Source organism: Dermacentor albipictus, unplaced genomic scaffold, assembly GCF_038994185.2.
Source record: "Dermacentor albipictus isolate Rhodes 1998 colony unplaced genomic scaffold, USDA_Dalb.pri_finalv2 scaffold_19, whole genome shotgun sequence".
Lineage (NCBI taxonomy): Eukaryota > Metazoa > Arthropoda > Arachnida > Ixodida > Ixodidae > Dermacentor > Dermacentor albipictus.
This window is the reverse complement of record NW_027225573.1, coordinates 825,174-838,133: the sequence shown is the minus strand read 5'-3', so window position 1 is coordinate 838,133 and position 12,960 is coordinate 825,174. Positions and strand designations below refer to the sequence as shown.

At 45.7% G+C, this 12,960-nt stretch overlaps 1 protein-coding gene across 1 annotated transcript in view; it reads right to left on the bottom strand.

Moving 5' to 3' along the window:
- Window positions 1–323: 323 nt before the first annotated feature.
- The window catches only part of LOC139052181 (uncharacterized), a 170,212-nt gene continuing 157,575 nt past the window's right edge, over window positions 324–12,960 (bottom strand). The window contains exon 2 of the mRNA XM_070529257.1: window positions 324–569. Within this exon, the coding sequence (XP_070385358.1) occupies window positions 324–569 (246 nt within the window). The remainder of the gene's footprint in view (window positions 570–12,960) is intronic.

The following is a 12,960-nucleotide window of genomic DNA, read 5'->3' as shown; positions in this document are numbered from 1 at the left end:
TAATACCTTTGTTCTCGTTGAGAACGAAGTCAAGTCGACGGCTCGCATCATCGAGACTTGAGCTAACATAATTCAAGCTAGATTTTATTTCTTCCAATTCCGCACGCATTTTTCGCTCGTCTGTGCGCATGCTTCGTTCGACAGCATCCTTTGCGCTTTTCCATTCGGCTCTCAATTCTTCTTTAAGATCTTGCAACAGCTTTGCGAACTCTTTTGACATTATAGGTACAACAGGCATACACAGGAAAGAAAGGGCACAGGGCCGCAGCGACAGCGGCTAATTATTATACTAGCTATGTCAGATCAATGCAAACACATGTGCATCAACCTAGAAAATGCAATGGATTCTTGTAAAAACGTGCGCACACCACTGTCACTGCTGCCAAATTGCCGATCCGTGGGGCGGTGCCGGATATATGAGGACCAGACGCCGTGACCAGTTGGGGCCTCGTCCGCCAGTCGTCGCTTGTGGTCAGTCGTCGCTTTCTTTCGCATGCGTCGATGAGATAGTGGTTTCCGCAGCCGTTCAGCAATGCTTGAGAGTTCTCGATATCCCACGGTGCTACGCTCTGGAAAATGCAATGGATGCTTGTAAAAACGTGCGCACACTACTGTCACTGCTGCGAAAGTCTGTGATAACAGTAGTCTAACAAGTGATGTCTCAAACTGAAGTTAACTTGTTGTGACGAGCGACCACGTAGACCAGTAAAGTCTCGAGCTCTCGCAGGAGAGGAAGAACCAACACTCGATCGCTTAGCATAGCATTCTTTTTAATAATCTTCTTCAGAACGCTAGCCGGTGCCAGAGCGTGCCAGCTGCTCGAGCCTCGTGTAGACGCGAGCGTCTACGTCATCCCTCGTGCGACGCCGATGCTGCTGCCCAATGACTACAACGTCTGCTCCAATGACTGCATGACGGATGTCTGCAACCAGGAAAATCCAGCGGAACGCTCGTCGAAGGCCAAGGTTTAGCATGACGGAGCGTGACGAGAAAACTGGAATCCTGGTGCCGTTGACGGCTTGCAAAAACGAGACAGGTGTCGCTTTTTGGTCGGAGTGGCTGGGCGGGGAGAATGCTGACGTCAGCACCTGTGTCGACTAAAAATCGTTGTCCCGTAACTCTGTCCGTCACGTAGAAAAGGCGACTTGTGTGTTGGGCCGGACCACTCGTCGCCGTTAGAGGTCGGCCGGCCTGTTTCCCTGCCAAGCGCAGGGACGCCGACAGTGACGAGCGTCGTTTCCAAAACGGCGGTGGTAGTAGCAAACGCGAGGCGTTGTAGTTGAGGTTTCATTGCGGGTGCCCGTGCGTCTTGATCTGCTGGAACTACGGCTGCGTGGGCGACGAGATGTGCGGTGATGTTTCGCTCCACAGATGATGCGTTCCGGGCGCTCACATAAGGAGTCGAGCGGAGATTGCCCTGCGGAAGAGCAGGAAAGAGCTTGCAGAGCAGTTGTATTGTCACCCGGAGACGGTGCCGTGGCTGCGGTGGTTGGGGTGGCTACTTCGATGACTTTGTCGGCCAAAGCGGCAAGTCCGGTAAGGTCCATGGTAGAGGCTGTCGCCAGGACCAACTGCACGTTAGCCGGGAGTCGTTGCAAAAACAGTTCGCGCAACAGCGTGTCATCGATGGATCTCGCGTTGTTTCCGAGCAGCTGGCTCATTCGGCGAAGAAGTTGACTAGGACGTCGGTCGCCGAGTTCTTCAGCGGACAGAAGCTGCTGGATGCGAGAACATTGTGAAGCTGCTGTGCGCTGTAGCAGTGCTGCCTTGAGATCGTCATAGGCGGCGGCAGACAATGGGGAGTTCAACAAATCTGCTACCTCGTCAATGGCGGCGGGCGAGAGCGCTGCGACGGCGTAATGGAACTTCGAAGCTTGAGACCGGATACCAGGGACTTGAAATTGCGCTTCGGCCTGAAGAAACCACGCCGAAGGACACTGGTCCCAGTACTGTGGGAGGCGGACAGCGATGGCGGAACAGAAGGGCTCACCGCGTTCCTCGGAAGGGTTCTGGCGTTGAGCTCTCGTAGCGTTGGTCTGGTCCATGGTCGTCTCTACCACAGGAGCGTATGGCAGTATCACGTCCGCGTTGTGCAGAGTGACCTTGTTTCCTAATTCCAATAACCAACTATCCCAGCTAACAACAATAATATGCAAGATCATTTATTCATAGAAGTATCATAGCCTGAGAAAACAACGAGAAAAACATAACAGGACAAGCACCCACTACAAGCTGATTTTTCGCCGCTATGGCAACAAGTATTAATAAGCGTAATCATTATCAATGCTTCAATGAGGGAGTAGGTAAACTCAGAACATGCATGAAAAATAACTACAGTAGCCACATAGTTGCACATATCTTGAGCTGTGGGCGTTTCCCTATCTTGCGGCACACGAGGTTAGTTGCAAAGAGCCGTGATAGAGCTGAGAGGGAAGTGAGGGAGGTTTTGTACACATAATCACCATCCCTCGTCAAAAACATGTAATTCTTTATGGAGCATTTACCCTCGAATAATTGCACACATTGCATTATTCGCATAATTTGGTTCGTTGCTGTTCTTAGTGCTCCATACAAGATTAACTTTTTCTATACCAATTTCATTCTCACAAAACCACCGAACTTTAAAAAGAATTTTAGGTTTTAATAATTGTGAATAGCTTCATTGCTGCAATACCAGCGGTTCGTTTATTTACTGCTGTTTTTAGTAGCTTGTTTCTTTTCATCTTTTAAACTTGCAAACAGAGGACACAGAAACGGTCTACATGAAGATATCTTTTTTTTTTTTTAAAGTCGTGTGCTTTTGCTATCCTCCATGAAACACGTTATTGTAGGTGCGGCACGGAAAGAAAACTGCAGAGGAGAAAGCAAAAAAGATTTTTTTTCTAAACAGGTCGCCAGGGGCCCAAATTTCCCCCCAATCATTAGTACTGACTAGAAGTTGCAAACATGAGTTGTTGGAGTTTTCCAGCTTTACAGTTTCAATATTTTAGTTCAGATGAAGCCATATGCATTCTGGCAGTGGACAGACAACCTTTGTCGCTACAGCCACCTTACTTTGCTCTGTCATGTTTAAAACCCAGGGAAACCAACTTCTCCGTAATTTATGCCCACTGCGCCCTCAAATATAAGCTTGCTCAGAAGCTGGCACCATTCACACCAAAATAATGAAAACATTGCCGCTTGTATACGGCACTAAGAAGGTGAAATGACATCACTGGAAGACTCCGACTTATCACTAGCCCAAAAAGAGTGCATGTGGTTATAATTTCTCAACTCCCTCCGAGAATAAAATCAGATACTTGGTGCCAGTACTGTCAATGTGTTTCTTTGTGCCCGTTTCTACGTGATATTACAAGTCTACTAGTAAGCCTCACCGATAGCTTGAGCAGACGCTCCGGTACAACATATGTTATTCACTGTAATTTTATTAACACAAACAATGCTGGTAACACAACGTGAACTACGTAACGGGGAGATAGAAGTTTCTTGTACCTTTTATATATTATTTATCTTTGTCGCATATAGAGCAACTCTACTCGTTCAGATGGGTTACTAGAAGAGGAAATAGCTTAGCTCAAAAGATGTGTTCGTTGTCTTAAAACAGCAACACTATAACTTTGACGAACGCCCGTGTTACTTGGTTTTGACCGTTCTGAAGACTTCAAAGCAGTATTTACACCATGTCTTGATTTCCTTTCAAGTGCTTCCCTTTCGATCCCCTGAGGAAAGTTTTCAGCACACCAAGTGTCTCCTTCTTGGCTTTTGACTTTTAGCGCTTAGCAGGATGCACATATAGAAGTGGAAAGCGACCAGCCATCACGTGCCCGCTGTGGTGACATAGCTATGGTGCTGCGCTACTAAGCATAAGGCTTGAATTCCAGTAACGGCGGCCGCATTTTAATGGGGGTGAAATGCAAAAATAACTGCGCACCATCCATTATCCACCGCATTATCTGGAAAACCCCAGATAATCAAAATAAATCTACAGTCGCTTACTTCGAGGTGTCTCATCATCAAATTGTGGTTTTAGCACTTGAAACCTCAGAATTTAGTTTTAGTTTTTAAACCATGACATGAGTAGCTAGGGATTTGTATTCTTTTTCGTGAGGTTGAGGTCGGGAGTTCTCAATCAGAGCTTCTACAAGATGGTCTCATCATTTTGAAAACCTTGCTGCCCGCACAAACAGATGCTGCCCTGTGGTGTCACCTGTCATGCATTAAACAGCATGCAATGAAGCCAAGCTTATGGAGGGTGAAGCCAAATTGTACTTCATGGTTTCAGTTCTGATGGCCCCAACCAACGGCGTCAGTTGTATTGGCATAAATTTCAACGAGAAGCGTTGCTTATCCAAAGTAGGGAAAGGGTTAAGTGCATTTGGCTTCCAAGTTTCAAGCTATCCAACTCCAACATACAATTGTGTGGTCTTTTTTGGGGGGGAGGGGGCAAAAACTGAACACATTATTAACTGATAACTGATCTATCATGCAAGTAATGTTTTCCTTGTTTCAGTAGTCTTTCTAAAGGCAAAAACTAGGCTCTGGTGTCATCATCATCATCAGCCTGGCTAGGCCTCCTGCAGGGCAAAGGCCTCTGCCATACTTCTCCAACTACCCCCATCATGTGCTAATTTCGGCCATGCTGTCCCTGCAAACTTCTTAATCTCATCCACCCACCTAACTTTCTGCCGCCCCCTGCTACGCTTTCCTCTCTCGGAATCCAGACCGTGCCCTTAATGACCATCGGTTATCTTCCCTCCTCATTACATGTTCTGCCCATGGCCATATCTTTTCCTTGATTTCAACTAAGATGTAACTAACTCGCGTTTGTTCTGTCACCCAATTTGCTCTTTTCTTATCCCTTAACGTTACACCCACTATTCTTCCTTCCATAGCTCGTTGCGTCGTCCTCAATTTAGGTAGAACCCTTCTCGTAAGCCTCCAGGTTTCTGCACCGTAGGTGAGTACTGGTAAGACACAGCTGTTATACAGTTTTCTCTTGAGGGATAATGGCAACCTGATGTTCATGATCTGAGAATGCCTGGCAAATGCACCCCAGCCGATTCTTATTTTCCTGATTATTTCAGTCTCATAATCCGGATCCGCGGTCACTACCTGCCCTAAGTAGATGTATTCCCTTACCACTTCCAGTGCCTCGCTACCTACCGTCAATTGCTGTTCTCTTCCGAGACTGGTAATCATCACTTTAGTTTTCTGCAGATTAATATTTAGACCCACGCTTCTGCTCTGCCTCTCCAGGTCAGTGAGCAGGCATTGCAATTGGTCTCCTTGGTTACTAAGCAAGGTAATGTCATCAGCGAATCGTAACTTACTGAGGTATTCTCTATTAACTCGTATCCCCAATTCATTCAAATCCAGGTCTCTGAATACCTCCGGTAAACAGGCTGTGAATAGCATTGGAGAGATCGTATCTCCCTGCCTGGAGCCCTTCTTTATTGGGATTTTGTTGCTTTCTTTATGGAGGACTACGGTGGCAGTGGAGCTGCTGTAGATATCTTTCAGTATCTTTACATACGGCTCATCTACAGTCTGATTCCATAATGCCTGCATGACTGCTGAGGTTTAGAATGAATCGAACACTTTCTCGTAATCAATGGAAGCTATATATAGGGGTCGGTTATATTCCGCACATTTCTCTATCACCTGATTCATAGTGCGAATATGGTCGATTGTTGAGTAGCTTTTACGAAATCCTGCCTAGTCCTTTGGTTGACAGAAGTCTAAGGTGTTCCTGATTCTATTTGCGATTGCCTTAGTAAATACTTTGCAGACAACGAACAGTAAGCTGATCGGTCTATAATTTTTCAAGTCTTTGGCGTCCCCTTTCTTATGGATTAAGATTACATTGGCGTTCTTCCAAGATTCCGGTACGCTCGAGGTCATGAGGTATTGCGTATGCAGGGTGGCCAGTTTTTCTGGAACACTCTGCCCACTATCCTTCAACAAATCTGCAGTCACCTGATCCTCCCCAGCTGCCTTCCCCCTTTGCATAGCTCCCAAGGCTTTCTTTACTTCTTCCGGCGTTACTTGTGGGATGTCAAATTCCTCTAGACTATTCTCTCTTCCATTAGCGTCGTGGGTGCCACTGGTACTGTATATATCTCTATACAGTGGGCTCTGGTGTATTTATCTCTAAAAGAAAAGACAAGTGTTTATATGGCAACCTATCAACTTGAAGACCACAGTAGTAGTTCAGCTTCTATGCCTTCGAGCTGTTGAGCACGAGTTAAATAATAATTCATGCAAAATCATTAGTGTTCCATGCTTTCAATGCACAGTGAAGGGGCACTAAAGATTATAGGTTAGCATTTTGTAATAACGAATTCATCATTTGTAGCGAGAACTGAGCTTTTGTAAGCAAGCAAATTAGAGAACTGGAAAATCGAAGGGCGCCAACTAATAAACAAAATTCTGTAGTTTTATGTGCCAAAACCACAATATGATTAAGAGGCATGAAGTAGAAGTAGAAGAAAATCTGGAATAATTTTCCTCCCTGGGGTAAAATTAATCCCTCTGGGTAAATTAAAATAAACCCCCTAGGTAAATTATAAAATTATTATGCGTTTATGCATTTTACGCCTATTGAGCTGCCACAGCCATAATTTGATCGTGAACCCTCAGGCTTGGCAGCGCAACATCAAACAGCCTAACTCGGTACCCATACTTGTCAGCAACCTTCTGCAGTCAGTTCGACACTTGGTGCTGATGAGGCAATTCTTCCAGCTGCTTCAGCTGCTTTAAACAGTGTGCACTATTGGCTTTTGCTGTTTTCAAGGCCTTAATGCTCAACTAAAATAAAAGGTAATGCTGCAGAAAAAAATTATTCAAATAGTGTAAATACAGAAGAGCTTTCTAGCATTCTTGATATCGAAACTGAAAAGAATGCCACCATTAGCAGTAACTGACAGTGAGGCATAACTCAGATTGCAGAACTCCTTAGTGTGGCCTACAAGACAAGGGAGCACCTGCAACTGCCTGCAGTGTGATTAAAAACCTGGACGCGATGTGGACTCTTATCCTAGCCATTAACGATCATGTGCACGCGTCGTCTGCTAATACACTATTATAAGAATAAGAAAACATAGACATTTACCAGCACCGCAGCTTTGCCCATGTCACCACAGTAGTACTTACTACCTAGTTACTACCAATTTAGCCAACGGGAAATTTCGTTGGACTTGGAATTTAAGCTTTTGCAGCCGGGGTTCCGAGATGTGATAATCAGATTTTTGAGATTGCATAACTAGATATTTGACACGGCGACGGTTCTCTGTTTTTAGATATTTTGAGATCTTAATTATTTTACACCCTAACTCTAATATGACACTTAAGAATACGGTAGATTACATTTGAAATGTTTTACAGCGAAGCTGTATACCCCTACGGTACAAGGAAAATTCCATGTCGTTGGCGTGGTAAGCCAACGTGGGTCGATCACGTTGGCTTACCACGTGGGCCGATCCGAGAGATAGTGGGCGGATACGTGGGCCGATCCGAGAGATCCGAGATACGTGGGCCGATCTGAGAGATAAGTGCAATGCCGGGCCGACCCGCGGCGAAGGTGAAGCAGGCGTTAGGCACACCCCATATGTATTTCAATCCCAAACATAGTGCAATACCGGTCCGACCCGCAGCGGAGGTGAAGCAGGCGTTAAGCACTTCCCATAGATGGGCCGATCCCTAAGATAGTGCAATGCCAGGCTGACCCACGGTGGAGGTGAAGCAGGCGTTATACACTCCCCATACGTGGGCCGATGCCGAAGATAGTGCAATGCCGGGCCGACCCACGGCGGAGGGGCAGTTCACCGATAAGGGGCCCACAGACACAGCTTCGCTGGTCATCCTTGGAGGGGCACTGAGTATTTTTTTAATATGCACGGCAAAGTAGTAACCTTTACACATAAGACACACATGGCGAAAACATTGTAAGCAATGCACCCGCGTGCTTTATATAATTTTTCATCATGGTCGGCGTCAGTTCTGTTTTTTCCCCTTGACTCTTCCCGACCAGACAAGATCGTCAGGTTCAGCTTCATCAACGCACTGACAATACGCTGCACATCTTAGGTAATTATTTGGTGTTCACCCCAAAGAATGTTTGCCTGCGTTACCAACCAAGAGCAAAGAAGGGTTAGCTACTCTAAGAGCCAGCCTACATCGATGAGGTTAAACCCACTATTGCCCCAATGTGCGTTGAATATGCACTAAATATGTTGTATATTCACATGATGCGCCCTAGCTTTTGTGCTCAGGTTGGCAGGTTCATAGAAGCTGGTCTTCCTCACTGTCATCATGGGAACCTCAGAATTAATGCTGCGAAAACTTCATTAGTTAAAAGCACCAAAAGGCAACAATGCGGAATTTGAATGAGCCAGAGGCTCTGCCTCATGTGCACAGAATGTTGCACTTACTGAAGATAATTGATAACAAATATGGGGTCGCATTTGTGCTGCTGGTTCCGAAGAAGCCATCTAAGCATTGTTGCCACATGTAAGGGTAAAAATACAGCTGCTTGTGACAAGAGACATGCAACACCCTTCATGTGTACACCCTTCATGAGCAAGCTGACAGCGGTGGCGACACGGTGTTAAAACGCTGTTTCTTGTGCAGATCCTCAGATGTGTCGTCGAGCCTGTTTTAGCGGAGTGTACGCCATGTGACATCATCCTCGCATGTTTCCAGTTTGATTCATCGTTCTACGAGCTACAAGAGAAGACCTTCATCATTGCATCGCCCGACTTCCCCATCGCCACTGTGTGTGATAGTTCTGGCATGCTCGGGAAATCAACGACCTGCCTGCGTGTTCCATGGAACTCTGGTGCTTGTACGCACACCATCGATATCTGGAGCGATACCCCGATGTCACCATTGAAGTGTTTAAAAGCGGCGCTCAAGTGTTCGCTCGTAGTGGGCAAGGTGACAGTGGCGGCAACACGATGGTAAAACGCTGTTTCTTCATTGTGCAGGTATGTTATTTCAAAAATTCGTTATGCTTGAGATCCGACAATCGATCATTGCTGCTGTTCCTTTGCCCACAAGATGTGGCTGATTTATGCTTGAATGCCTTGCACTGTATCAGCTGCCCTTTGTTGAGTGGAGAAGTGCAGTTGAATCCTGGTCCCCCCAAAGTTGATCCCTCAAGAAAGCTCGGGAATTCATCGAAAAGTAATCACTTTAGTAACAGTTCTTCTGAACGCTCTAGGTGCCATCACCATGCCTGGATTTTGGTCGTAGGCTTGTACTTACTTCAATCTATACCTCTTATTAAGTTTGATTACGACTGCTGCTACCCTCTCATTAATGCTGTAGAATTCGTCAATGTTGCCCGCTATGTCCTTATGGATTAGAAATCCTACCCCTTATTGCTTCTTATGTGAGAGACCGCTATAGCAGAGGACATGTCCGTTATTCATCAATGTATAAGCGTCACGAGTTCTTCTAATAGGAGTATGGAACTCGAGCTTCTACAGGAATACCCGATAGATGTTGTTGCGTGCTTTCTTATCTGTCATGGCATTGAAAGGGCCAGAGCTGTGTCCTTGTAGCCAGTGTAACCGAACATTAAAAGTAAGCAGTTGTGAAGCTTGTGTATCTTCTGACAAAGCAATGAGGCTTCACTGACTTGCTTCAGCTGTTAAATGGAACTCAAGGCACCGGTGTGTGTCGGTATTTGGGCGATATTTGATAAAAATAAGGCTGCCTCATTGGTGTCGTGCATGACTTTACCATGTACCAGCCCTGTCCTGTAGACTCTTGTCATGTATGGTATGAAGCTCAAGCGGGGTTACAGACATCCATAGTATACTTTTTATTTTCATTAAGAGGCAAATGCGTAAGGCTGGCCTGTACTATGATTCCAGCTCCTGTAATAGCAGCGTCTCTACAAAACACATTGATCCAAAGGAAGATGAGTGTAGAGCAGTATCATGACCATAGTCTATTCTTGCAGCCGAGCAAACAGAAGTAACTGCACCATGCAAGCGCTTTATTTCAGATGCTCGTTCACGCTGGATTGCCAGTGCTGCCATGGTGTTCATCTAGGCATGTTCCTCGAGTGAACAGAGGCTGAGCAGCTATCGCCCTCATCTCGTTCTGAATAATCATCTCAATATGGTGCCACTGCTTCAGTGAGAGCCAGTAAAACTGAGCCTGATAAATAATATGTGGCTGGAGTACAGACCAGACAACTTTACCGGCTACCTCAGTACATGCTCCTCCACATTTAGGAGCAATCCTTCATATTAGGTGGCAAGTCGATATTGGTGTCTTCTTTATTTTGCCTAGCCGCTTTGATGCTTTTCCGAATTGGTGAACATCGATACCAAGAATCTGTAATTGTACCTATTGTAACAAGGACCAGTGCCGTAGCCAGGAATCGTTTGGTGTTGGGTGTGTGTGTGTGGGCGGGGGAGGGAAGGGGTGGGCGAGCACTGTCTGCACATCGCAATATGCCAGGTAAACAAATTTCGGGGTTCGGGGGAAGGGGTTACTTAGGGTGAGGGAAATAATGTTGACTCGGTTTCCATATTACATGCCCCTCTGAAGCAACACCATGTTGCACATACGCAATTAAATATCCATGCCTCCCAACAAAGAGTGGGTTTTCAGGATCGAAACTGAGTGAATCGAATGGCATGTGGCTCATTTATAGTTGCAGGTACACATGCTGGCTGATAGCGCTAAGTTCAAGTAATAGTAGGAGTAGTTGTATAAACTTAATTTCTCCTAGTGGTTTGGGCGCTCGGTGAGTTCCTCAGTCCAGTGCTTCACTGGTCTCTGCGCTTGACTGGGCATGTTCCAGAAGACCTCTCTGGCTCTCTACATCTTCGCTAGAAAGTCAAACCTCCCACTGCCTGTTACTTGGCACTTGCGCCATAAGGGGTGAATTGGAATTTGGAGGCTGTAGTTTACACGTCCACATTGCGTAGGCAAGAGCTGGCTACTCCCCGCATCAAGGACATGTATCTTCATACAATGAAGGGTGTATGTTACTGAGTATTTGTAGGTGTAGATATGTATTAGTCTGTGCATAGCGCCAATCCCTGGCCTGTTCTCCCGTAAGGATGGGGAGTGGGCTGCTGCATTTTCTTTTTTCTTTTCCTTGGTTTTCGAGGATGTCGTGCGCGTGGATGGGGGTTGCTCGAAAAGACAGAGCAGTGCTCGGATGCTTATTGCTCGAGCAGTTCGGTCCGCCCTCTCGGTTTCCTCGTTTACAGAGTGCGCCAGGCGCCAAATTACTGCGTGGTGCAATTCTGTGAATTTTGTGTGGGACAGTACTCGTCATGAACGAACAGCATGCTGCCTTAGAGTCCATCATGGCCAATGCAGATTGTTTCTTTGGCTTCTGCATCTCGAAGGGACAGCGCTATGGCTACTGCCTCTGCGGTGCAGGTTGAAGAGTTCCGAATGGAGGCCGTTATCACTGCAGACCGATTGAAAGCCACTATTATGAATTTGTTTGTTGCCCCTAAACTCGCGGTCGTGTAGTATGTGTCAGCGTTTTTCATATTTGTTATGTAAAGCCCTTGATCGCGCTTTTCTTCTGCTTTGGTGGTGTTCCGTGCCCATTTTCTTTGGGCTTCATGAAACTAGAAGTTTCTCTCTTGTTTGTCTGGGTAGCAAAACTGTTTTTCCCAACCATACTGCGCTTTCAGCGGATATCCCACCTTTTGCAGCAAGGCCCCTCCTCGTTCTGTCGAATTTAGACGTTCTCTCTGTGCCACGACCACCATTGCGGCGTGCTCTTGATACGTGTTGTGAATACCAAGAGCATCCAGCCTCTTCGCGATTATGTTTTCGGAAGCCCCACGGCATCTGCTTTCATGATAGAGCTTACTCTGATCATTTCAGCCTTATTTAGTTTTTGAAAGGTGAGGCTTTAGCTAACCCTGCTAACAACGACTGCTTGCACGAGTCTGACCGTCTCCGCTTCTTTGAAGCCTCTTGGTTGTTTTATGACTCTGCATCATTTGTGTCGCATTTGTTTCGCTTTGTTATAATGTTTCTATCATGTGTGATGCCCTGCCGTTGTCTTGGTATGAAAACTCAAGATATGTTCATTTATGTGGACACCAATAAGAAGAAACAAAAAAAGAGAATGGACATTAGCTAGGTGCTTTCTTTTAATGCAGTGAAACATAAGTAATGTCAGAGTACGCATTCACAAGACGTTTGCACATGAACACTTCACTAAAATACTTCAAAGACTGACCAACCAGGTAAATTTGTAGGCTTCCTTGAATTTATTCCATTTGTCCTTTTCAGCACTCGTCAAACTTATGCAATACACACGACTATGAAAACGCAGTTAGTGGCGGCATACAGAAAAAAAAAAGTATGCTGTAACTGCCTCAAACTGTGATTTCTAATGCACAACCTTTTGAACGCATAGACAATTTGCTACACGAAAGTTCTAGTGCAGATTTTCCAATAAAAATACATGCAGTTTGAAGCTTATTTCACAAAATTGATAAGATGAACATAACTTTGTGAACACACTGCATGCCTCCATTTAACATAGAAACAGGCTGGCTGCTCGCATTGTTCACGCTACATAACAATAATTTGCCGCCCTAAAATAATGTTGCTGTGGCACAAATCACTGTCAGAACGTATATCGACGCAACCTATATCGACTATTCGGGCAAAATGGTCATACACACCAGATGAAGAAGATCCAAGACTCCTTGACCCACCGGGGTTGCTAAAGTGGCTTTCGCATTGTGCTTAGTACTAAGCGGATCAAATCCTGGCCACGGCAGCTACAGTTCGATATGGAGGCGTGGAAGAACGCCCGTCTGCCGTGCATTAAAGAACTGTGCACGTTAAAAAACCCCAGGTGGTCAACATTAATCCGAAGTCCCCCACTGCGGCGTGCCTCATAACCAGATCACGGTTCTGGCACGGAAAACACGAGAAAGAAAATACAAGTATCTCTTTTCT